General features: G+C 39.7%; 2 protein-coding genes and 1 long non-coding RNA gene across 4 annotated transcripts in view; 2 read left to right on the top strand and 1 right to left on the bottom strand.

The window, feature by feature from the left end:
* inpp5b (inositol polyphosphate-5-phosphatase B) overlaps window positions 1-10508 on the top strand; it is a 29579-nt gene extending 19071 nt beyond the window's left edge. For both annotated transcript variants that reach the window (XM_014334608.2, XM_014334610.2), the window contains 15 exons: window positions 1804-1905; window positions 2197-2311; window positions 3155-3271; window positions 5213-5400; window positions 5508-5619; window positions 5706-5815; window positions 7148-7283; window positions 7397-7507; window positions 7698-7863; window positions 8124-8359; window positions 8496-8603; window positions 8878-8962; window positions 9401-9528; window positions 9621-9732; window positions 10077-10508. In XM_014334608.2, the coding sequence (XP_014190094.2) occupies window positions 1804-1905; window positions 2197-2311; window positions 3155-3271; window positions 5213-5400; window positions 5508-5619; window positions 5706-5815; window positions 7148-7283; window positions 7397-7507; window positions 7698-7863; window positions 8124-8359; window positions 8496-8603; window positions 8878-8962; window positions 9401-9528; window positions 9621-9732; window positions 10077-10186 (1936 nt within the window). In that variant the 3' untranslated portion in view covers window positions 10187-10508. The remainder of the gene's footprint in view (window positions 1-1803; window positions 1906-2196; window positions 2312-3154; window positions 3272-5212; window positions 5401-5507; window positions 5620-5705; window positions 5816-7147; window positions 7284-7396; window positions 7508-7697; window positions 7864-8123; window positions 8360-8495; window positions 8604-8877; window positions 8963-9400; window positions 9529-9620; window positions 9733-10076) is intronic.
* A 141-nt stretch (window positions 10509-10649) lies between these two features.
* Window positions 10650-25545, top strand: mtf1 (metal-regulatory transcription factor 1). Its single transcript, XM_005925579.3, has 11 exons — window positions 10650-10766; window positions 11987-12514; window positions 15536-15774; window positions 17138-17269; window positions 17527-17600; window positions 19376-19509; window positions 19996-20073; window positions 20273-20375; window positions 20462-21099; window positions 21361-21430; window positions 22097-25545. The coding sequence occupies exons 2-11, from the start codon at window positions 12050-12052 to the stop codon at window positions 22576-22578; spliced, it is 2415 nt and encodes an 804-aa protein (XP_005925641.1). The 5' UTR covers window positions 10650-10766; window positions 11987-12049; the 3' UTR covers window positions 22579-25545.
* Window positions 25198-26173, bottom strand: LOC102307208. The gene is made up of 4 exons (XR_315984.3): window positions 26079-26173; window positions 25947-26005; window positions 25780-25881; window positions 25198-25681 (listed from the first exon to the last, which is right to left on the bottom strand). It is a non-coding gene; the product is annotated as an uncharacterized LOC102307208 (long non-coding RNA).
* Between the last annotated feature and the right edge of the window lie 357 nt (window positions 26174-26530).

The raw sequence follows: 26530 nt of genomic DNA on the forward strand, positions 1-26530 counted from the left end.
CTTTTCATAAGGGTCTTATGAATCGCTCTTTGTCTGGTCCCTCATGTGTTTGTCTTTGTACATTTTATGCAATAATATTGATTATTTAAATACAGGAAATGAGGATTTCTCTTTTGAATTTTTTTTTATTCTTTCTGTTTCAACACTGTTTTGATTTCAGTACATTTTCTTTGTTTTCAATTTCGTTTTTCCCTACAGCTCTGCCCTCCACATTGGCCGATAGCTTAGCAAGTGATGGCCAAGAGTCAGAAAGTGGTGCAGCTCTATTTATGTTAATGGTTTTGTTTATGTGCATATTCTTTATAAAGTATTTACAGTTGTTTTTTTAAGATTAAAAACTAGGTCATTGATTAGTTTGTGTTCTTTTTTTAAGATAGTGTTACTATCTGCTAACACCTTTGACGAAGACCGACTGATAAATCTGCAGTTACCAGCCTGTAGCTATAAAATAAAGCAAAGCCATGACACTAAGTCCCCTTTTCCATGACTACATTAGTACTTACTCTGATTGACTCGCGACGTTTTTCAGGGTTTTCCATTAGGTCATAGTACCAAGTACTAAAATGGGACCTGCTCGGCCAGGGCTCCAAGCAATCCGAGCAGGTACTAAAATGGGACTTCGTCAGACTGCTTGCCACTGATTAGCTGATCAGTGTCATCATTTGATGAGTTATGAGAGCATCTCGTTCACAAACATTCAAACCGCCATTTAAAGAAGAAGAAAAAGAAAGAAATTGCTACAAAAACAACACGTTGGTTCCCGAGTCTGAGGAAAAGCCACAGACTAAGCAGCAGGTATATTCTTGCCGTTTGTGTCACATACCAATTACATCAAGGGACGCTCGGACGCGTTGTGGTAACAACAGCCGAGCACATTAGGTTGGACTCCATTGTAATGGAAAACCAGTTGATTCGAGTCTAGTCTTGGCAAGTTGCGCCGAGTAGGTCCTAATGGAAAAGGAGCTTAATTGGAGATATCTGTACATGTTGTGATGAAAACAAACAAAGAAAGTTGTTTGTTGTTGTTGTTGTTGTTTTTTTTGGTTTTTTTGACAATTTCTTTGTCCACATGATTGCAGTCTTCTTGCATCAATGATGCAGTCAAACAGAAACATACTATTATTTAGCCGCACTTATCTAGTTAACTGGCTAATATGGCATCGCAGCTCCACAGCCGCACCCACTAGTCATCTGTATATGTTGTGTTACAAATTGTTGTAACACACTATTTTAACAGTGTTGATTATTTCACAACCTCTAATGTCTGATACAAGTAGAAACTTGACACTACTTTCTGCCTGTTTGCCGTCATTCAGAAAGTTGCTGACCATTGGTTATCCAAGCTCATGACACCTGCCCACCCAGGATACTGTGTGTCCAGACAGAAACTAAAGAAGTCAAAAGCAACCTAGAAAACTTGACAAAGGATTTTTAGAGAAATCCTGATCAGTGACAAAAAGGTTGAGGATTGGTGGAGGATTACATGTAGGACTCTTCCAGTATTTGTTGGTTTACCTTTGAAAGCAATTGCTTTCGTTTCAGTTTTTTTTTTTTCTCCTATTCATTTTAATAAATGTTACTTCTGCAAAAGTGCAGTTGTGCTCTTAAACATACAAAAAAGAATTAAAATATCTAGAAATGAGTCACTGCTACAATAAAGCAGCAGGGCATAAGCTTGATATAGACTGACATTATTGTTTCACCATTTAACCACTGAGGGGGGAGGGGCAAAGGAGGAGCCCATCAAAGCTATAATTTTATTCCTTTGTTTTGTGCTCACTTTTCATCATTCTTTTGTTTCAGCTTTTTTCTTGGCACATACAATGTGAACGGACAGGCACCAAAGGAAAGCCTCCGTCCTTGGCTGAGTTGCACTCCCGAGCCCCCTGACATGTACTGCGTGGGGTAAGTCATATTCTCCTGCTGAACAATAGCTGTGCACTGCTCCGCTTAATCCTATTACAAAGACAGACATTTACTCCTCAAACCTCTGACAGATGCATGCAGCCGCTGAGACAGTTTTAAGTGCTGAAGACACCTGCCCACTGATTTTTGCACTGTGTATCCACTAATCCGGCCTGTTTCAGTTTACCGCTTTGGTGTTAAGGAGCCAAAAAGTTTAGTCAGTACCATAGCACTTGTGGATGAAGTGGAAATCAAACCCTTAAAGTTTCACCATTTGCCCTTTTTTTGCAGTTTTCAGGAGCTTGACCTCAGTAAAGAGGCTTTCTTCTTCAATGACACCCCCAAGGAACAGGAGTGGACAAAAGCTGTGTCTGAGGCATTGCATCCAGATGCCAAGTATGCCTTAGTAAGGATTTTTTTTTTCTCCCTCACATCTTGCAGTTCATTGCTATTAGTTGATATTTGAGAAGACTTGCGAATGTCACGATTCACACCACTGATCTTCATTTTAGAGGGCATGTTTGGTTTTCTTCTACATGGGCAACAGTCACACTTTAAAATAGTTTCCTGAAACTGATACAATGCATGCGTTACAGTTTCAAGAACTTCTAGCACCACCTTTCTGTGGTAATAATAATTATCACACAATCTTATTACATCGATTATTACTGTTTATTTCTAATAGGAGTTATTATATCCCTGTTGCTTTCATAAGCTTAGTCAGACCTTAGGTCTGCCTCTTTTTCTTGTCTTCTGTCTTCACTTTTGTGTTCTTCCTCATTCTTAGAGTACCGACCAGCACATTAGCTTCCTCTTTTTATAGCTGTGGTTGGGTTTTTTTTTTGGTTTTTTTTTATTCAAATCGCCTTAAACGCCACATGATATATGCCAGGTCACCATCCTGTCAGTTTGTTGGATTTTTTTTTTCTGCATCCACTGCGAGTTCTCTGACTAAAGCACACTTGGCTGCTCTGTTTCTGACACTTTAACTCTTACATAAGTTAAAGCTATTATGAAGTACTTTGCGCTCCTCATACCCAACTGTGTCTGAGATGTGATTCTCCGCTTCCGTTTTACTGTTCCTAGTAGTTGACGCTGACAAAGTGCTGATATAAGCAACAGAAACTGCGCTAAAGCATCTCTGATCATGTCTTGTGGCTACACAATCTCTTGAGTTCCAGTGCCACATCAAAAATGTTTTCATTTAACCACAAGAAATCATTTGTATACTGTTGGTCTGTTTCTGCAGGTGAAGTTGGCGCGCCTGGTGGGCATTATGTTGATCTTCTTTGTGAAGAAGGAGCATGCAGAATTCATCTCAGACGTGGAGGCTGAGACTGTAGGCACTGGCATCATGGGGAGGATGGTAAGGACAGTATTTCAAACTCTCTTTGTGTACAAGTCATCATATAGGTTTCTGGTATTGTGCAAAGTCATTAAGTTGATGTCTGTGGTGTCTGACCATGGGATTTGGTTGCGTGACGGTTAACACTGTTGCCTCAGAGTAAGAAGTTGCTTTGTTCAAATCCAGCATCTGGCCAAGACCTTTCTGTGTGGTGTATGCATGTGCTCCCCATGCATGTGTGGGTTCTCTCCAGGGTACTCACACAGTCAAAAGCAATGCATTTAGTCAGGGTTAGGTTAATTGATGATTTCATATTGCCTATGGGTTTATAATCAGGGTGCACATAAGTGGTCCGTAGGTGCGCATTCGCTGTCAAAATAAAAGACGCACACCAGATAAGAAGTTGCAACGCGCGTTTGCGTACATATAAAAGGCACTGTTTTTGTCCGCTAGAGTGGCATTTTCAGGGCATATTCTGCACCACATCTCTGTGTGTTCATCATTTGTTTGAAGCCAGCTCACCTCCTGCAACCACTTTTCCGAGAATACGCGCTTCTTTTGAGGTTCGGACTCCTTCTGACATTTCTTTGGAGGTGGAGGAACACCAAAGTAATTGCTTAAAGGAGCTTGCTTCTTCGACATCTTTAAGAGTTCTAAAGAAATGTCCTCCTCCAGAAAATCTTATGTACGCAAACGCAAGTTGCAACTTATTATCTGGTGCGCATCTTTTATTTTGACAGCGAATGAGCACCTGCGGACCACTTATGTGCACCCCTGTTTATAATGGACCCGTCCAGGGTGTACCCCACCTCTTACCTCATGGTAGCAGTAATAGGCTCCAGCCCCACCATGACCCTGAATCTGAGAAATGATTGGATGGAATTGGAAATAATTTTTTAGAAATAAACCATATAGAGTCAGGAGCTTTAGGTCAGGGGTTCTCAACATTTTGTGGGCTAAGGACCTGGCACAGGGAAAACATTCTTTAAGGATCCCAAAAAATCCTATATTTTGTTGGGTTGAGCTTACTGTCAGGTGACCATGTAGGCTTATCAGCCAAGCTATGCAAGCAGCAGGAAAAATTAATTTTACCCTAATATTATTGAGGGATTTCCCCCACCCAGATCAGTTGACATATTCCACAATTATATTAGCATTTATATTCAGCTAGAAATGATGTAGGAACTAGTACAGGCTGGTTTTACTGCATAAATTGCCAAATATTCTGCAGTGCTTGGGTGTGGGTCCTTGTACACATTCTGCCTTTCTGTTTTAGATTATGTCAATAGCATTGTTTTAGTTCCAGATTGAAATGATTTTCCTCATATACATATAAACAGGAAGTGTTGAGTATTAGCATTTACATGAAAATTGAAAGGATGAAAGAAAACAAAAATTGGGCTTATGCTATGATGTCTGTCAACTGCCATACAATTTTTATTTTTATTTTTTTATAACTGCCTCATGTATTGCCATTTACCAAGATGGCAATGCATGAGGCAGTTTTTAAGCACAAACAATCTCCTGTGATGATGAAAAGGCATCTCTACTTCCTGTGAACTATTCACTTCAGTGCTTATTCATCCATGAAGCTCTTCCTACAGTAGCTTCAACTTTATTTCTCATACACTGGTGCAGGAAAGGTTATTCTTAACTCATGCGACCGTGCTTACTTAGCAGTCCCTGCAGAGTAGAGCAGATGGCTGGCTAGGGACCAGTGGGAGGGGGGTAGAGCTATGTAAGGTCACTCCATCCTTTCCTGCAGTAATGGGACAGTAGTTTATGAATTGCAGCAAGAAATATCCAAAACATGCCAAGCATGAAATTGTTTGCATAATATTGACTTATTGTTTAGCAGATGAGTAAAATCATAGTAAATAAAAACATTTAGTCATTTTATTTTAGTGTTTGCGGAGGCGTTTCAGTGTTTTCTGTCCATTCTAATCAATTACTGATTCACAGGGAAACAAGGGAGCTGTGGCAATCCGTTTTCGCTTCCACAACTCTGATATCTGCGTGGTCAATTCCCACCTTGCTGCTCATGTTGAGGAATATGAGAGACGTAATCAGGACTATAAGGATATTTGCAGTCGTCTTCAGTTTCGCCAACCTGACCTCACCCAGGCGCCACTCACTATCATGAAGCACGAGTAAGTAGCCGTCATTTTAAAATTTACATTGTGAATGAAATAAATAAATACAAGTTTCTCATATTTATGACTATTTCATTAGAATTTGTGTTCTGTTTCTGAATTAGTGTTATTTTATGGATCGGGGACCTCAACTACAGAATTAGTGAGCTTGACGTTGACAACGTGAAGGGTCTCATCAGCAAGAAGGACTTTGAAACTCTGCACAGTTTCGATCAGGTAATATTAATTATGGTTTCCTGATGTGTTTTGTATTCAAACGTGTTTGTGAGCAGTGATATTTACCTATTGCGTGTGGTCATCAGCTCAAGAGGCAGATCGACGAGGAGGCTGTGTTTGTGGGATTTGAGGAGGGGGAGATTGATTTCCAGCCCACCTACAAATATGACACTGGCTCTGACAGTTGGGATACAAGGTAATCTTCTCACATGGAGGCATTGTAAGTCATTCCATGTCAGTGTTCGTAGCAAAAGGTAAACTGATAACAGAAAGAAGTAGCAGACATACTATCATTGTAGTTCGAACACTATAGCTGCTTGTGTTATCATCACATTTTTTGTGACACACCAGTGATTCAGGTCAGCCCACATTTCTTTTCCTTCTCTGTTGAGACAGTTCTGTCTCATCAATTGTTAAATGGTTGGAGATTCCTACTCTGCAAACAATTATCCCTCTATTCAGAGCTGCTTAACTGTTTTTTTTGTCTATAGTATTTACTGAAGGATAGCCTCAAGAGAATACCATAGTAGCATTATAATAGAAATGTCAGGGTTGGGGTTGATGACTGCCATATTGCAAAGACAATGCAGAGTGATTTTTGAGCTCTGCTGTGTTTAAAGTTTTTTTCCATTTTGTTTTTTGATAAAATGTTTGTTGAATACACTCACAGCTACTTTATTAGGTACACATTAGTAGTGTCATGGGTTAATTGTTTCAACAAGGTGATGGAAAAATTCCTCACAGATTTTTATGCATTGACATGATAGCTTCACATAACTGCTGCAGATTTGTAGGCTGCAAATCAGTGATGCAAATTAGTTCCACCACATAACAAGGGTGCTTTATTGGATTGAGATCTAGTGACTGTAGAGGCCATTTGAATGCAGTGACATACTGTTATTCCTTGTTACACACACTATTCTGCTGGAAGCAGCCATAGGAGGATAGATAGACTGTGGTCATAAAGGGATGGACAGTGTTAGTAATTATACTCAGGTAGGTTGTGAGGTTTAAACTATGCTCCCAATTCTGGAATATTCCAAATAAACCTTCTGGCACCAGTGACCATGCTGTTCTGACCTTTTTTCTCCCATACTCTGATGCTTGTTATAAGCTTGTAAATGCCTAAATGTATTGAGCTGCTGTCACATAATTGGCTGAATGGATATTTTCATTAACAAGCAGTTGAATATGTATACCTAATAAAGTGGCCAGCGAGTGTGTGTACAAGAGCTACATTACCTAAGAATTGACTTGAGCAATGTAAGGAAAAAAATTACATCTCATTTGCATCAGTGTCCTTTATAAATTGGTTTAGCCATCCGATGTGGCCCGGAACTGTGAGCTTTGTTGTGTAATATTCAGTACTCTTGCAACACCTCACAAGAGAATCTCCCTGCAGGGATTGTGTCATTAATTTTGATAATGGATAAATGGAGTCAGAGATAATTCCTGCCTTCATTGTTTTATTGCTTTGTAATAAAATAGACACTTGGGAACCAATGTTTGCCATTTATTTTGAACTTAGTGAAAAATGTCGTGTCCCTGCGTGGTGCGATCGTATCCTGTGGAAAGGAAAGAACATAAAGCAACAGCATTACCAGAGTCACATGACTCTGAAGACCAGTGACCACAAACCTGTCAGCTCCCTGCTCATCATTGAGGTAAATGATTTAGCTGAAGAGCTTTTTTTAATTTTTTTATTTATTCTGTGGCTTTTTTTAAGTACACATTATTTCTTTGCTTTTACTTAATCCTGTTTTTCTTCATCCTGCAGATCAAGAGGATAAATAGTGAGGATTATAAGAAGACCTTTGAAGAAATTGTTCGTGATATTGACAAAATGGAGAATGAATGCATTCCATCTGTAACCTTGTCCAAGCGAGAGGTAAAGCTTCACCTTACGATTCTCCCTGGCATTAAATTAAAATACATAATAATAAAAATAATGAAAGAGTGCATTATGCAGACATTCAAAGGATACAATAGCTTCACATGATCTGAAGGAAAAAACTTTTTTTTGTTTATCTTTGCTCATAAATCTGCTTCCCCCCCCCCTTTTTCTGTTTTTTTCTCAGTTCCACTTCAAGGACGTGAAGTTCATGCAGCACCAGGCAGAGACGTTGAGCCTCTTGAATGACGGGCAGGTCCCATGTCAGTTTGAGTTTATTCCAAAGCCGAATGAGTTCACATACAGCAAGCCCTGGCTCACAGCCAACCCCCCCAAAGGCTTTATTGCTCAGGGTGAGTAACACGTCATCGTTGTGTAAAAACCAACAAATTTAATTTTAATAAAACATTAATCCATTAGCCTGGTCATATAGAAAGAGACTGACTTGGATTTAAGTGGCAGACTCCTTTGAACTGACAGATTATGCTTATTATAGTGTCTTTGAAATCCTCAAAGAGTACTACGTCATAATTGCTTGTTATGACCACAGTATAACATAACAACTGACTGGAGCAGCCTTCTCTTTAATTTGCGCTTCTCTCTAAATATCTAGGTGGTTCTGTGGATATTGACCTTGAGGTTTTCGTAAATCGCACAACAGCACCTGAGCTTAACTCTGGCAAGCAGGAGATTGAAGACATCCTGGTGCTCCATCTAGAGCGGGGCAAGGACTATTTTATCTCTGTGACAGGAAACTACCTGCCAAGCTGTTATGGCACTTCTATCCATGCACTATGTCAGCTGAGGGAGCCCATTCAAGACATTCCACAAGAGACCCTCCTTCAACTGGTTAGTGCTCACTTGAAATACCTCTATTGTATTCATTGTTGCCTCAGGGGCTTCATTATAGTAGTTTTGAGGATTGGAGAGTAATTAAGCTGTAACTAAACTGCCTTTCATTCTGTTTTTTCCTTCCCAATATCAGGCAGAGTTGCCTATAAAGGAGAACGCAGCAAACACTGAAAAGCCTCTTGACATTCCTAAAGAACTTTGGATGATGGTGGATCACTTATTCCGCAATGCAGTCAAACAGGTCAGAAAATTGATGGTGATGTAACAGTGTTGTAATAAAATCAAACAATACTATGCTCCTACTTTGTTTTATAGTGTCCACTTCATGTGAATTGCACTACACTTGGCTTCCTGCCAGCTTTTTGTGATTAAGGATAAATAGACTGAATGAAGATCCTTGCAATGAATTTATTCTGCTGCATTAGCCACTGCGCTTCAAATAATTTCTTTAGCTGAAGGGAATCTGTGGTGTATAATGAGAGAACGAGTCTGAATGTATTGTCCTCTATTTGCAGGAAGACATATTTCAGCAACCTGGACTCCGGATTGAATTTGCTGAAATAAGGGATTGCCTTGACACGGGGATGCCAGAGTCCCTCCGTATCCTTTCAAAACTATAATAAAATTAGCAGAAAAATATTGTTTGTCCTTATAGAATATTTGAAGAAGTCACAGAGCACAGTCAGTACATATGTTTTATTTTATCTTAAGAGCATTAAATCTATATTGGATGGGTTTTAGCAGCCCTGTAATACTCAACATTCAGGATTTAAATGCAAATAAATTGGCTCTGAAAGTTGGGACCTTAAATGACCATAGGTTATTACAGAAAGTAATAAGCTTGATTTTTTCGAATACTCTGTATTGCTGTTTAATCCATGTAATTGCAAACGTGTTGTTTTGAATGTTGCTTAGAATGTAATACTGTTTGTTTTGGGAGGGGGGTTTAAGTATAATTTATGTTGTACTTTTATGTGATATGTAATTTTTTTTTTTCTTAAAATTTGCTACCTTGACCCTGCTACTCTTGACCTGCAGCGGGTAGTAATCACTCAGTAGCAGAGGCCTTGCTTCTGTTCCTAGATGCCCTCCCAGAGCCTGTGGTTCCCTACTCATTTTACCAACGCTGCCTTGAATGCTGCACCAGTGCCAGCCAGTGTGAGCAAGTAAGGAAAAAAAAAAGAACAGAGTTAGTCACCCATTTCTACTAATCCTACATTAAATTGTAAAAGTTAAAAGTATTGTATTTTTTGTCTAGGTTATTTCCATGCTACCTCAGTGCCATAAAAACGTGTTCAACTATTTAGCTGCCTTTCTCCGTGAGCTTTTGAAGAATTCAGCTATCAATCGATTAGATGTCAGCATCCTGGGTAAGAACATGAAGCAAGCAGTTCCTTTGATTTATAAATGTGTTATTACTACTTTGTGCTTTAGGCAACATTTTACTTTGTGACTTTTTTATTGCTCAGTGTAAAGCTGGGGACTTGTGTAAAGATGTCCTTTGTGCTAATCTGTTCCACCAAATAAAGGTTGATTGTGAACTAAAGTATAGCAGGAAAATGAACTTCAGTTAAAAGAAATGTATCTATTTAAAACATTTTGTGTCATTTTCTGTGTTACATTCCTTGAAATGTCAAAATTATTACAGACACTGTTTTTATGAATGATTTCTCTATACTGTGTAATATGAACAATATATTTTCTTTATGTGTAGCCACCATTTTTGCCTCCTTGCTTCTGAAGTCACCTGCAAAGCAGGATCTTGCTGAGAAGAGGAAGACTCAGGAGTTCTTTCAGCACTTCCTGACCCAAAGCTCCTCCTAGATGGAGGGCTTGTCCCCCTTGCTGAAGCTGAACACTAAAAACTGTAAACGTCCAGTATTTGAAATAACTGTAATGATTTGATATCCTCTTTGTATAACTATGTAGAGTTATTACTGTCAGTGATGTTTCTTATTTCTAATCACTTTATTTCAAAACCAAGTTTGTGATCAGTTGATGCAGAATTTATTGTATATCATTGAGCATATGTAGAAGCCTAACAAATTTTAATGTATGTATATTTTATTTAAAAAGAACAATTTGTATTTTCATGTCTCTGATCTAAAAAGTGTATTGTTTTTTATATATAAAATGTCTGCAAACACGTGTGTTGGTAGTAATTTTTTTCTAATGAAAATGATTTATTTTAGCAAATAATACAAACACTAAATATAAAAGCGAAACCCCTTCCCTACAATTATCTTATGGAATTTTTTAACATTGTTATTTAGCGTTAGTTATACATTATTTCCCATAATTCATCACGAATGGCTGCGAGCCTGTGACGTATGGCTTTCTAGGGAGGGGATAGGAAGAAAGTGGTCAACATCCAAAGCATCGGAATAAGGATTAAAATTCAGAGGTAAATTTATTTTAATGTCATTTCCTTCTAGTCGATCCACTTAAACCTCAGTTTGCCACTTTATCACCGGGTAAAATGAAACTGACCATCTTTGCAGGAACGATAAGTAATCTCCACAATAAACGTTTATCGTTAGCCCCTTAGCTTAGCAATGAGCTAAAGTGTTGCTATCCAGCAAAGCTATGAATGTGTAGAGAAATAAGTGGCAGCTGACTTACCTAGCCTAGCCTCTGGCTAACTAGTTCCCATTTAGCTTTCTGTGGCTTACGAGCTGAAGAGAAAAACACTCTAAAGATATGTAACGGCAGATGCAAAATAAGCAGCCTAAGATTAATTTACAGCAGCTAACCAGCGACGTATGAGGCTGGAGACGATGTAATCATGATATGAGATCAGATATCCACCAGAATGCTAGCATCGTAAAGCTAACAACCTCAGTACTGTGACATTAAGTTGTGAGAACGATATTGTTCAGTCAGCTAAAGGTTAACCTTGCAGCCACTGAGTGCCTATAAGGTCACGCTTATGTTTGGAAACTGCGCGGCATTGTGTGCGCAGCCATGTAAAAGTTAACTGTCACCGTCGGTTTGAAGTGACAGCTTTCATACGCAGCATTTAACGTTTTCCTTTAGAGGTAGCCTGATGAATTTTGATTGATTAGAAGTCACCGAGTAGCTAGGGCTAAGCACCAGCTATCTCATGACATCTGTCACTGGAGTAAGAAAGTTCCAGATCGCGATGTGTAGCTTTAGTTTCTGTGAACAGTGTTTATGTCTCTTACTAAGTAACTACTTGCGGTGATTTCAGTCTGACGTGTTGAAGAAAAAAATTCGCTGCTTTTGACTGACACCCGCAGGTCCGCTACATTAGGGGGTGAACATGTTTAAAACGGGCATTTAATGTAGTCAAAAAAAACCCTTATTCTGCCAAAAGCACACATAGCTGTGGCTCTGTCTAGTTATTTGTTGCCAAATGTTCCTGTCTGTCAGCGTGGGGCTACATAGTGACAGCTGATATAGTTTAACTCGGCAGCCCTAGTCAGATCTGCTGCTGAATCACTAAACGCTGATAAATATATTCAGTCTTTATATTGGGCTCAGCTATGAGAAACTATGAGTTTCTGCTCAACAGTGTTTGCTTTTTTCCAATTACAATTTGTAATAATTCAGCTGAGCTATACAACCTAAGAGCGTAAGTGAAGTAGCTTCTTTCTTTTTCAGGGTGAAACATTAACGTGTGAGAGTGCAGTCCTTCTTGCCAAGGAAGGAGAGGCATCAGAGACCATGAGTGAGAATGGCCCTCATACGGAGGCGCCTATGTACTTTGAGGTGGAGGTGGATCAGCTGGAGCGGGATGATGAAGAAGATGACAAGATCCACTTTGGCAAAGATGGTGACCTAATTGCTGAACCTTCGTCATCCTCTGGTCGGGTCTATGACCGCACCACGGTCCTCATTGAGCGGGACCCAATACGACTGGATGAGGAGGGAGAAGAGGAGGGTCACTGTGGAGGGGATGAAGATGGAGTCACCTTCCTAACAGAGGGAGAAGGTGATGGAGATGAGGAGGAGGGATCGCTGGCCTTTATGACAGACCCAGATGGGATGTCGCAGGGTTATGTGCACCACACAATTTCTCCTGACCAGATCCAGTTCACAATAAATCCAGGGTCCACCCCAATGCCACGCAACATCGAGGGGGCTACGCTCACCTTGCACTCTGAGTGCCCAGAGACCAAGCAGAGAGAGGTGAGCAAAAATAAGTGCATCTTGTCCAGCTGTTACAAGACATATGCTTGTTTGGTCATCAGAGGCTCCTCTGATTGGCTCTAAGGTAGTGCACATGTATGACAGATTGCAGTGATTGCTTGTCTAAGCTGTTTCAGTTATTACAACAAATTGCAGAAGAGTAGATGGTTTAAAGATTTTATGATTTTATCCTCTAATAATATAGTGATCTTTTTTTTTTAAATCTAGTTTGTCCTGGTGAAAAATGGTGTGCAGTTGAAAATATGTCACTGTGCTTCAAGTTCTTTTAAAGGATCTTCTCAGCAACTATGCAGAAGTTGCCATTCTGTTGCCTTCAGCAGTAACCTATCTTAATTAGCAGAGATGAACAGCATAGTAAAACCATCTGATAGGAAGTTTGCACTTGTTAACCAGTAGGTACCTAACATAAAAGGTAGGGAGGCACATTGGGGAAAAACATGGTTCTCTTTCCTGTGTTTAATCAGTTGATTTAGATGATATATAGCCTACAGAGCCATCTTTACCACTATTATGATCCTTTCTTTTAACAGTAGTCTATAAACATCTGAGGAGCACAGTTGTGGGACATTTGTGAGAGAAATGTTGCCAGATTCTTGTCTGATACAGGATTGTAGCTCACAACAGCTGTATATTTTTAATTGATGAAAGGTCTGGACTCCGGGCAGGTCAGTTCACCACTAGCACTCTTCCACTTCAAAGCCATGCAACAGATGCAGTAGCATTGTCTTACTGAAATATTTAAGGACTTTCACAAAAAAGACATCATCTGGGTAAAGCATATGTTGCTCTAAAGCCTGTATAGACCTTTCAGCATTGTCTTTGCAGATGTGCAAGCTGTTAATTTCATAGGCTCTAATGTATGACCCACACAATCAGAGATGCAGGCTTTTGAACCGAGTGCTGATAACAAGCACGTTGGTCCCTCTCCTCTTTAGAGGTTGCAGGAAAAATGAGGATGCAACACGACCTGAACAGTTAACTGTGTTCACAGACACAGATTTCTAAAAGTGTTCCTGAGCCCATCCAATGATTTTTGGCCTTATCCCTTGCACACGGAGATTTCTGCAGATTCTCAGAATCTTTTGAGGAACAATATTCTGAAATTGTTCCACAACTTGTAAATGCAGATTCTTTTGTAAATTGGTGAGCCCCTTCCGTAAAAGAGAGGCAGCTTACTTCTAACACTGCCTCTCTACGATCCTCTTCTTATACCCAATCATGGTATTGGCCTTTTTTTAACAGTTCATCTGATTCACTGCAAAGTGTTGAAAGCGGTTTTGTTGCCCCCATCCTAATGTTTTTATGAAATGGTAAAATGTCTGCTTAAACATTTAGTAAGTTTATTGTGTTCTATAGAAGTTACACAAAAGTTTTTGTTCATTTTACACAGCACCAAGACTTTTTTGGGTTTAAAAGTTTTATAGAACAATAGAATTACACTTAAAATTGACTGCAAACTTTTCAGAGTAAAGCATTATGACTATATTGACTTGATCATGGTATTTTCATATTTTAAAATCATATTATATATTGAAGATTAATATACTAGTAAATTTAGATTTTGTTATCATTAGATGGGTGTGGTGCTGGAGCAAATCCCTTATTATTTCTCAATATTATTGGCAGAAACTTTGCTGCTTTTGTAGCCAGTTTTGGTTTGAAAGGTGAAGTTAAGTCAAGGTTTGATTTTATTTATTAGCAGTGTCCGCTCAGTTTTTAACCCCTTTACCAACTGCAATAATAACAAATATCTAAAGAAAAAGATTTTGAGCAACCCTCTGAATTAAAAGACAACTATATATTTCTTGCAGCAGTATAGAAGCATACCGGGATCTTTTATTGTGTGTGTCTGTATGTGTACACTCTTCTGCAGGCCTGGAATCATAAATAGTCATGTGCATGCATGTCTTTGTAATATGTTAAACAAAGCAAATATGAAATATGAATCCCCGTGGAACGCGTGCACTGGGGTGTGAATGGTTTGTCCAATATTTGTTGGCCACGCTAAGCACTCCTCTTTCATAAACCAATTTGTAATGGAGTGGTCTCTTCCACTATGCATGTGGGAAGCTGGAGCATAAAGTGCTCCCTCGCAATGATCATATTCACAGTGTGGTAGAATCACAATGGTGTGGGAGATAAATGCAGATCTGAGCTGCCAGCTTTAGCAGGGTTCTGCTGTGGGTTTGTGTAGATATTTGCTTAACAAATTATCCCTGCCACACACTAATAACCAGACTGAATGGTTTCAGACTACCATTGCTCAGATTAGCGCTTGTCAGAAGGACCGAAAGCTAAGTCAGCTGTGTGTAACTTTCACTGTATCACAGTTGTGATACTGGGTGTCGTGGAGTTCTGCAAACACTGCAAGGTTCATGCTGAGTTTTCTCTGATGCATCTAATATTCTCACTTGCCTTGCTTTGATTTAAATTGGGCTACAATTCGTTTTTACAAGAATACTAAGAGAATTCAATTTAGTAAATGAGGTAATAGCAGCAGAGGAAGGAGAGTCTCTTGTTGAGGAGGCCAGCCACAAGTTTTCTCCTCCTGGTTTTGTGTTCAATACACTATAGAATAGAGACTGGGCTGCTTTTATTCACAGTGCCCCCAGGATATTTGTGTGAGAGCAGAGCAGGAGACTGCCCCACTGCAATGGACATCGGTGCTGTGAAAGAGAATTGAGGGTTAGTCATCACTGATGTCCTTAATGCTCACCCGCTTTGTGTACTGATGGGAGGTTGAGTCATTAAGTTCAAATCCTATCCAAAAGGCCACCCTGAGTCAGACTGTCACCTCATTCAATGGCAGGGCAGGTTATTATTATTTCTGAGCTGGATTTACTAATTTCTCCCTGTCTTGTTGAAATGGTGTTGTTAAATAAAGTTAAAACGCAGATTAACTGATTTTTTTAAAGAGATTTGATGCAATCCTTTTCTTAGCACCAGCATTATTTCACTATGTTTTAATTCCACTTACCATTTTTATTCTCTCACTTTCAGGTAAAGCGGTACCAGTGCATGTTCGAAGGCTGCACAAGGACGTACAGCACAGCAGGAAACTTGCGGACACACCAGAAAACGCATCGGGGCGAGTACACATTTGTGTGTAATCAGCAAGGCTGTGGAAAGGCCTTTCTCACCTCTTACAGCCTTAAGATCCACGTCCGTGTTCACACCAAGGAGAAGCCATTCGAGTGTGACGTACAGGGCTGTGAAAAGGCGTTCAACACGTTGTACAGGTGAGCCTTTTTTGTTGTCTTTCATGTTGCTGTCTTTACATTGCTGTGGAAACTTGAAGTTTATATGAAGTCACCTTTATCATCACTGTAGGTTCCATTTCAGTTTTGTTAGACTTGATCAAAAGTAGGTTAAGATAATTAGACCTAAGTGTTGGGGGCAGTACACAAAGCGTGATGCAGTAGATGTTTTGACACAAAAAAATGACTCAAGCGACTCGGGACTTGATTAAAAGAGGAACATATTTCAGTCATTCCGCCAGGTCTCTTGTTTGACCACAAGATATATCAGATGTACAAATCAAAGGACATCCAAGTATCCAGTTTGCACTGTTTCAGTAGCAATGTCATGTGTCTGTGGCTTGATGCTGCTGTGCCATCATCGTAAGCTACACAGGGCTTAGAGGTGTTGAGATTCCTGATCTAACTTTACATTGTGGATCGCATTAGTGGTTCGTCGTGGTTTGCTTCGCATAGTCAATCTTTGTAGCAAAATAAAACTGGTCTTCCTCATTCACTGAAACTCCATGTGTTTCTTAGAAAAGATAAGAAGTATGATTTTAAAAAAATGCACCAAAACTTAACAGAAAATAGAATTAACAGAGCACTGCTTTCCTTTTTACGTTGTGCTACATTCTTGGTTATTAAGACATCTTTGCAGACAAGTAAGCGTTTATTCACCATTTACCTGATCTTAGTGCATCTCCTCGAACAAAACAATCTTTCGTTCCATTTATTGTATCAGCACGATGGATGCCAAAAACACTCAAAGTATTCTCTCTCTTTCCCTTCAACGTTTACCCAAAAATATGTGTTTATTAGACACTTAATTTTCGTATATGATTTGTTCTTGGATAAAATCTCTTGCACTGAATCCAAAGTATTTCCAAACAACTGATGATGATCCACTTTAAGGGACAAGCTCTTCATGTTCTCCTGTGTCAGACATTTTTTGATTTTTGCTGTATATCTGGTCTTTTGATGTGGTGTTACTCGTCCAGATCAGTCCAGCACTGCACGCTGTGTTGTCCAGGGCACAGCTGTGATTGACTGATGCAGGCACGTGGTCAGGTGCTGTTTTTTTAGGAAGGGCTTGGTTTGCTTTTGCTTTCCATTCAGTTTGCAGAGCATGCATTTTTAGTATCACTAGACCATGTTCATTTAAATGTGAGAAGCCAAAAATCGTGATTGAGTTTAAAATTCTATTAATAGCCCCATTTCCCGTCTGACTCATCTCTTTTTTTTTTTTTTTTTTAAAGATTTTTTTAAATGAAATGATAGCACATGCTGCTGAATGCCACTGCGTTTACTTTGTCCCGCTCATATTTTCCCATTGTGGTTTAATGAAACACTATTTTCTCTGCAGGCTAAAAGCACACCAGAGACTTCACACAGGCAAGACTTTCAACTGTGAATCAGAGGGATGCACAAAGTACTTTACCACCCTCAGTGACCTGAGGAAGCACATTCGCACACACACTGGGGAGAAGCCATTCCGGTGAGCATTTCCTTTTTCACAGCAGGTTTAATTTTCTCCCAGTTAAGGTGAAGGAACTGCTGTACAAAACTTTAAGTGTATTTAAATTTTACTTATCCATGTTAACTATCCGTTTTTCTTCATATAACGACACAGGGGGGCAGTGGGTCATGACTTTAATCTAGAAGGATGATGAAATCCAGCCTTGAATGTTTTTCACTTTATGTTTACATTTGATCTCACGCTGTTTTTTTTTTTTTTTATGTTTTTGCTTTCAGGTGTGATCACGATGGTTGTGGAAAAGCCTTTGCTGCAAGTCATCACCTAAAAACACATGTACGGACTCACACAGGTATACAGTGTTCTGGTTCACCTCAATTATCTAGGGAAGCTTCAACAAAGATGTATTTGTTTTTATTTCTTCCTGATTTCCATTTCCATTGTTGCCCAATGCCTCCCATGTGTTGTCTGTTTAAATAACCTAACCTGAACCATCTTTCCTTCAAACAAAAGCACTTGTTTTGTCTTCCTTTCAGAATTAGAAATGGGGGGGAAGCAATAATTGAAAATGCTCTTTCCATGTGTGCTTGTATTGATTGAACAAATGCTTCCAAATAAGACCCACCCACCAGATGGACAGCTAAGGCCAAGCTCTTTGCTCTAATGATTGCATGCTTGTTTAGGGCAGATGAACACCTTTCCTACATGCCAGCTGTCAAACACACAGACAAATACTAGCTTCCCATGTATTTGGTGGGGGTTTTTCCCCGTATATATCAATATAGTAGATCACGTTCAGCTGAACAAGGAATGACTTGAACTGGCTTATGCTTTGTGTTGTTGAAAAAGAAACAATTACATGTACAAGAACAAGATGTATCAGGATATTTAAATCCAGCTACAGGATTCATTGTACTGTGTTTGTGTCCATTTGGCTGGATTTTGCATATTCAGACTGAGGAAAAAACAAAAGCATGTAGCTTAACAGTGATGACACTGCATAGGTAGAATACTGATTGGGTAATTTACCATTACCCAATCAGTAGCCCCATAAAGTGCTATTTAAGTACCAATGTAACACTTTGTAAAGGGTGTGGAGAGGAAGTACTTCTACTGTTTGCTAATTGGTTGAAAAGGGGACTTTACTGGAAACAAGAGAACCAAAAAAAAAAAAAAAAAAAAAATCGAAGATCAAAAATACACCATGAAAAGCACAGACATTTCTTCTGCACTTGGTTTCACTTCAGTTATTCGTATGTTATAACTTCATGCCTGGCTGATGCACCAACAGCAGCACAAGCAAGAATAGCCCACAGATTTTTATCACAGACTTTGTACATTGCGTCCATCTAAAAACGGCTCTCTGCAGAGAGACAGGCCACCCCGACTACCAGCAGACTGCGAAGGTGCTCGCCCTGCTGGCCCATCAATTCTGCTTAACTGACCACTCAAAGCACTTTTAACTATAAGCTTCCTTCACCCAGTCACATACAAGAGCTTTATTCTATACCTAACCTACACCTTTTCTAATCATCACACACACCATATCTTACCCAAGGACACTTTAGAATGAAGGTAGGGAGCAAACCACTGACCTTCCCCTTGAAAGAGGTAGTAGGGGGCCTACTACCTCCTGAGCCACAGTTGCCTCAAGGTTGAAAACAGGACAGTTTTCATTATTTTAACGTTTGGTTTTGCTTTACTACAAACAGTTTTGTATGTTTTGACTTCTGTTGTCTCTGCAGCGACTTAGCTTAAGAACCAAGAATTCTGCGAACACAAAGAAGAGTAGCTCATATTAAGAGTTGTTTCACATATTTCTAACACTGCCCCCTGGTGACAGTACATAGCTATAGCGTGTATAAGTCTGCAACGCTAGAGTAAGAGCAGGAAACAGCCATGCTGGTCCCTTGAAAATTTTATATTATTGTGACAAGAGTAAAGTTGACTTTTTAAAACCATACGGCTGCATTTTTTTGTCACTGAAAAGTCATCATTTTATTAATAAAGTTGCAACTTTGAATTAGGTTACTTTTTCCTGCCAGGAAAGATAAATAGTAAAGAATAATAAATAAATTAATCAGTCTCAGTCTGTATTTTCTGCCTTTGTCTCTGCTCATTCTGTAGGGGAGAAGCCATTCAACTGTCCTAGTGACGGCTGTGAGAAGACTTTTAGCAGCCAGTACAGCTTGAAGAGTCACATCCGGGGCCACGACAAAGGACAGTCCTTCAGCGTCTCTCTCGCCCATCCACTCTCTGAAGTGAGTCACAGCACAGCGTCTTGTCAGAGTGTGGGCACACTTGGCACAGTCATCGTGTTCTCCATGGACAGCCTCAGGGCTACATAACACTGTGCTCCTCGTGCCATTTACTGTATGCTGTGTTCTGAAGTAAAGTGCTCTTTTGTTGCTTTTCACATAACAAACAGTTGTGTTATAACATCTCATATCACAGGTATTACTACATGGTACATTGACTTTCTACAGAGCATGTCACCATAAAAGTAAAGTATTTAACTTTTCCACTTGTGCAGTGGCCTGTGTTTTTAATGGCAAATGTTTATAGACCAAGTAGATTACATTGTTCTTTCTTTAAAGGAATAGTTGTTAATTATGTCATTATGTAATGGACTACCTTGTATGGCAAAACCTAGATTTTTACCTATTTTTTACAGTAGCTTTCATTTCCATGACTCAGCACTTGGGGTGGCTACTTTAATCAGGGACCTTTCGATCTCTTAATTGCAGGATGCAAATCACTCGCTGTGCCTCAGTGACTTGAGCCTCATCTCTACAGACTCAGAACTACGAGAGAACATCCATAATGTGAGTTTGAACTTTATTTCACCTTTGTCAAACAGACTGTATTGACACAGTAGAGGAGCTGTCAGGATGATCAGTGAGATGTCAGTTAAAAGATATTTTCAGTCTTCAGTTTTTATATTCACTGTATTAAAATGTCAAGGTTAAAAGTGCACTGAGTGCACTTTTTTAAAGGCTTTTGTTCATTTAAATTTTATTGCAGGCTCAAAATTTGGACCTCAACAATGCCACCCCTGTGAAAATCTTTGAGCTTATGTTCCAGAGTCCTGAAAATAGCATCAGCCAAGATGATGCTCATCCCAGCGGTAAGAATATTTCATTTAAAAATCGACCTGTTTGGGTTTTCTTAAAGTTCTTGTTCTGAGAAGGTTTTTTTTTCCCCCTTGACCAGAGAACCTTGCTGAGCCCTTCGGCTTGGACACTCCCACCCAACCGGGAGTGACAGAAGCCTCCTCTCTCATCTCTTTCTCTGTCAATCCTACCTCCTCATCTACTTGTTCACAAAACGCTGCAGTCATGGAGGCTTCTTCCCAGCTCAATCAGAGCTCTTCCTCCCAGACCTCCACCCCTGCCTCCATCACTGCAAATGTTAGCACAACACAGCCTCCTGCTTTCATGCAGCAGATCTCAGACGTGCCACAGGCTTCTGTCCAGCCACAAAACCACGTCACCCCCCAGCAATATGTGGCACTGCCACCAACATTTCTACAGCAAGATAGTACTACCCAGACCACTCCACTACCACCACCCATTGCTACGCCTGCTCCTGCCCCTTCACTGACTGCCACAGCACCAGGCCCTGCTGTTGTTGCAGCTACCACAACAGATGCTCTAGCACCTGTGGCTCAACCTGTGCCTTTGGCCAATAATCCTGGTCCAAACTCTGGCCCTGGTCTGGCAACCACCCCTGCCACTATCACCATAGCACCCACACAGAACCTGCTGCAGCCCAGCTTGGTCATGTCTGACCAGAATCTCCAATGGATCCTTAGCAGTGCCACCAACAGCCAGCAGAACCCAGAGCAAGCAGTGAGTAATGATCCCACACAGAATCTGTTCTCCTCTTCATCTTGTTCACAAGAAAACAAGGCAGCACAAACAAACTATGAAACTAGGTAAATGAAACATTAGGGAAAGTATGGCTTTTAATTCATACACAGTCCATCCCTTTTTGATACGGTCTAAAAAAAAAACAAAAAAGAAAAAAAAAAGAACATGGTGTAATCATCTTGGGGATACTGATATTTATTGTTAACCCTTTTGAACTTTGGTGTTTTTGTTTATTCACAGCCACATCAAGGAGCTCCAAAAGTGGAAAAGGTTTTCTTCACTACAGCCATACCAGTGGGAGGTAATGCTGGTAAGCCACCGTGAAACCAATCTTGTGCTGTTGACATTGGCCAAAGACTAAGGAAATCATACATTTGTTTTGCCACTAAAATACTTGGGTTAATGATGATTAGTTAAATAGTATGCAATAGTTACTAGGAAAAGTATTTGGTAATACAAACGCGAAGTTTGAGGAAGGAAATGGCAATCTCAGGCTGAGGCTTGATAGTAACCATCTTTCATTTTTGCTAAATCTTTTTTCCACCTAATTAAATGTAACATTTATGAAATGGAGAGGAAAAAAGTAAGATTCCCTGAACTCTTTTTTTTTTTTTTTAATTAAGAATTCCCCAAATATATTAATATAAATTGACAAAACAGAAAATGGGGGGTGGGGGGGGTGGCTCTAATTAGCAAGTTGAAGTCAAAGATTTTTGATTTGTTAGTGATTGCTGGTGAATTTACAGCTCTTATGGTCCTTAAAAGAACCACTGCCAGGTCTACCAGATGATGGTGTTTTCATCAACGTTTACAGTTCATGTTGCTGATAGGAACATGTGGTCACCTAATCTATTGTAATGTTTCCATCTGTAAATATTGACAGGGTACAATCAGACAGCCTACTTTTGCAGACACCACTGTGGTTTTGACTAATTTCTTTGCATTGGCCTAATCAAACGTAATGTTTCTGTTGTAGGTAACTCAGTCCAGCAGATCGGCCTCAGCCTGCCAGTCATCATCATCAAACAGGAGGAATCCTGCCAGTGTCAGTGTGCCTGCAGGGACTCTGCTAAAGACAAGAGTGCAAAGAGTGCCTCCTCCATCGTTTCAGCCCCATCACAGCAGCAGCCACCAGAGCCCCCTCCCCCGCCACTATCAGAGCCTCAGCACCATTCAGCAACTTCATCTTCCTCATGCTGCCCCCCCAAGTCTTCCTCCAAGGTGGGTGAGGTGACACTGGAGGCCCCCTCTTCTTCTTCTTCTTCTTCCTCCTCCACAGCTCAGACTTTCTCCACAATAGTGAGCGGCACTGCCGCCAACCCACCCTCATCTGACGGGTTAGCCAGTATGGACGTCTCAGACTTCCTCTCCCTGCAGAGCCCTGAGACAGCCGCCAACATTGAGGCTCTGCTGCTGGTCGCAGATGACTTCAGCATGGCTACTGATGGCAATCCTTAAAAGAGCTGCCTTTGGAGTCTGGCACCACATGTTTGTCTGTTGCACCCACTCACCCACAAGCGTCGATTCCACCCACACCTCGAGTCACTCTCCGAAGTTATGCCTCTTCTTTCACCCTATATAGCGTGTGCATTGAAACCCCCCAGTACCTGCAGTGCATTCTGCTTTGTATGGCACTGGGACAGGTATGGTATATATACAAAGTATGTGTAACTTTTCTGTTGAGTCTCATTGCAGTAGTTGAGTTTTAGCAACTTAAACGCTAATTAATGCAGGGAAAAGGCAGTAGATCCTTTGTTGAAAAGATAAACTCTTTATAATAATCCTCACTCTGAATTGATTGAAATGACCAAGTGTTGTCCAAGCACTGATAATTTAGAGTTTCATTGTCCTGGCTTGAAGGTCACACACCTTAGCAGGAAAACAAAACTCATCTGTCCTTGTACTGTATCCTCGTACTGTACTACAGGTCCTAACAAATTCTTTAGGCTGGTATGCAAATAACCATAATGCACTGTATATGAGAGGATTTTGCTACAATTTTAATCAAGCATTGCTCCCAGCAAAAATTTAAAGAGCTTGGTCACACAGCTTCCCACGTGGCTGTCTTGTAATATGAAGTGATTTCCTCAGTATTTTGTTTGTTTTCTATGAAGACTAGTGCGGTCCAGATAATGTGATGATTCTTTTTTACTTTTTTTGAGAACCTGTGATCAGATCTGCCTGTCTCTTTAAGCGACATAACGTCAATAAGTTGCCTATAACTTAAACTAACTTAAAATTGTATATGTTAATTTATTTAAATGCCTGATTCTTTCAATATAATGATACTATCATCTTTGAGATAGCAGAAATAATCTATTAATTTATTCCAATCACATGTTTTTTTTAAGTTGAGCTGCTTTTTTGTTACTGAATTGTTTTACCTTCATAAGAACGTAAGTATTGTAAAAACGAGGCACGTGTAGTAGACTGCACAGTCAAGCAAAATATCCTCTAGGATCTGCTTGTTTGCAAAAACTTGCCCACAACTAAACTATAAGGAACTACTGTCAACATCCCATCTTCTTTAGGGTTGTGACCCTCTCAGGGATGCATCAAGTCATAACTGTTCCTGGTTCCCACAATTTTCTCAGACATGCATTTTCCATGCCGGACGGCCCACACTCGCAGTAGCCCTACATTTTTGCTGCACTCTTCCCTGTTTATTGCACACTAACTTGTAAAGTTGGTTCTGCATATCGGTTAGGCTGATTTGCGGCACCACTACAGAGTTTTTGTATAAACCTGCTGTAAAGTAGCATTTAAAAGATGGTGTCCTGGTGACAATGTAAATATGGTACATTTTAGTGTAAACATCTTTGAAAAACTTGTAGATTATTCTAGAATTTGTATTTTTGTATAGACTTTTGAATTGCTAACTCTGAGTTTGAACCTAATGTATACTCTGTTCATTCTTCTCCCTGTCACGTTTATGCAGAAGATGTTTTTGCTGTGTTTTAGTTGAATAGTTATACAAGCCGCTGGGTTTCTGTATAGTCCACATTGTAAGAAAATATATGTAATGCATAGCCTCTGGCTCAGAGTATAATTTAACAGTATTGTTTCGCATGGGACACAATGCAATGATGATAGAGTAAAGGCATTATGCCCTGTAAATGACAGTAGAGCTTCTTGGCCTTACAACATTAATTGTTCTGTAAGCCTCCTTGCCTTGATAGCCTCTGCTTTAGTAATCGGCTTGTTGACACTCTGTTTTCACATTCACCGACTCTCAGGCAGCCATTCCAGCAGCAGATCACACCAAGGCAAAAGCATGGAGATTTTCCAGTTGTGATATTGGGAAAGTCAAATGGGCTTTACCAATATAATACTATAATATTTCAGCATTGACTTAAAAAAAGAAATTAAACTCAGCTATATAACAGATGCAGACATTATGATTCTGCTTTTAATTTCCAATTTGCAGAATCAATCTTTAAAAAAAAAAAAAAAAAGCAAAGTTTTAATCTGGCTCCTCTGGTGTGATTTAGGAAATTTATAGGAGCCACAAGGCAAATTTCCTCCCATAATACAATATTAATTAGATGTCTGGAGCATCCAAATCTGACATTGACTCCAGTGGATATTAAAATAATTCCCACAAAGAAAAAAAAAAATACCACTGGGAGTCGTACCTATTCACCATTATACATTTTCATACAGATCATTGGTGAACCCAACTATGCAATTTTAAGTGTGGTATTTACAAGTTCAGTTAACGACTCAAAGATTAAATGGTTACTTATGCCTCCCATTAAGTAATATTTGCTGCAATATAGCTTTGAGCTACAGTGCTCCTGTATATTTTGCATTGAATGGTGTGAATCTGGACTGTAGTGAATCCATGAAGTACTGTTTCACAGCCACCCTATGGCCTCTGTAATTGGTTTAATATCAGCTGGATTTGCATGTTTAAGTATTTGGCAGTTTTGTTATTTTAATCAGATATTTTCCATTTTAAGCTTAAATATGTTTAGAATTCCATCCAGTTTCATCATTTCGCACGCTTCAGTTTAACATGTGAATTATTGGTTTCTTTCATTAAACAGAGAAATTTTGCCTTTGTCGGCCAAGTTCACGTGGCTAATATTTACATCAGTCTGTAGTGTCAGCAAATCAATTGTGGCGACATTTGTTTGGAAGCAGATTGTTCACAAGTGTAGAGTCTTTGGAATTTCTGCCATCAACATTTTCCACCAAACAGGCTATATTTTCCAGGAAGAGCTGGGGCAGGGAGAAAGAGGAAAACGACATGCTTCCAAAGGAATGTCTTGACACCCAAAGAGTGAGGAAATGTTAAGAATTTGTATTTTTTAAAGAATGTATAATGTGAAACTGTTTGCTTATGCGTTTCATATAAATATGAGTAACTTTCTGAATTGAGAGCAATATAATACTAATAAAACCTTATCCTTGTCACTGAAATGTTTGCTTGGTGAAGCATTGTGTGTTACTTTAATAGAATTCATTCATTTAGTTAGATAGCAATCAGCAGGTGGGAGGGGTCTTCCTCTTCTCTTCATTTCTGGAGTGGTGCGGACACATCCTGGGGGGATTTCCTCTGTAACATTTAACCAGTGTCATTTAAAAAAAAAACAAAAAAAAAAAAACACACAATAACCATTTGTAGTAGAATTCAGAGACCAGAAGAAAACTCACTTCTAGGGCATGACGCAAGTCCTTCAAGTCATTCTCGATCTTTTTGCACAGGGCTATTTTTTCAGACAGGTCCAACAGTCTGTCCTCGATGTCCTGTAGAGCCTGCGGAGGACGTGTTGGTTAAAATGCCTAGCACCATCAGGCTAAAATGTCATGCTGTGACTCACCTGTCTAGTCTCGGAGCCTGCCTCATCAACGCGCCCAGACGGCAAATCCTCTGCGCAACCTGCAAGTGTTCAAAACATACCTGGACAAACCCGCTGATAACATGAAAGCTGGAGGGCAGCAGGCGACCTTACCAGTTTCCGAGGCCATGATCAAATACACATTTGTCTTGCAAGCTCAGCGTGTTTCATAGAGGAAGGGCATTCGATGTTTTTAAGCAGGTGTGCTCAGGTGATTTATATTTTACTAATTAGTGAATGACGAGGGAAAGAACTGCCCAGGCCACTCTGGACATATGTTTCTACCACTGGGGGAGGACAAAAAAGGCACCAATAAGTGAAAGGGTATATTTCGGGGTATAGTTTCCCATTTTTGACTTAACTACTCAAAGTTCTGAGAAATTCACTTGAAGTTAATAATCTGTTTGGGGTTTTTGTTGTTTTCTTTCCCCTATAAATAGCAAAAAAAAAAAAAAGACAGGTTTGTTTTTTCCCAATGAAAGTGTCTCGTATTAAAACATTTTTATTCACTGCTGTTTTTCCTCTTTTTCCGTAAACGTGATGCATTTTATTTTAAAATTTTATTT

Source organism: Haplochromis burtoni, unplaced genomic scaffold, assembly GCF_018398535.1.
Source record: "Haplochromis burtoni strain Fernald_Lab_line unplaced genomic scaffold, NCSU_Asbu1 Contig_84, whole genome shotgun sequence".
NCBI classification, from domain to species: Eukaryota; Metazoa; Chordata; class Actinopteri; order Cichliformes; family Cichlidae; genus Haplochromis; species Haplochromis burtoni.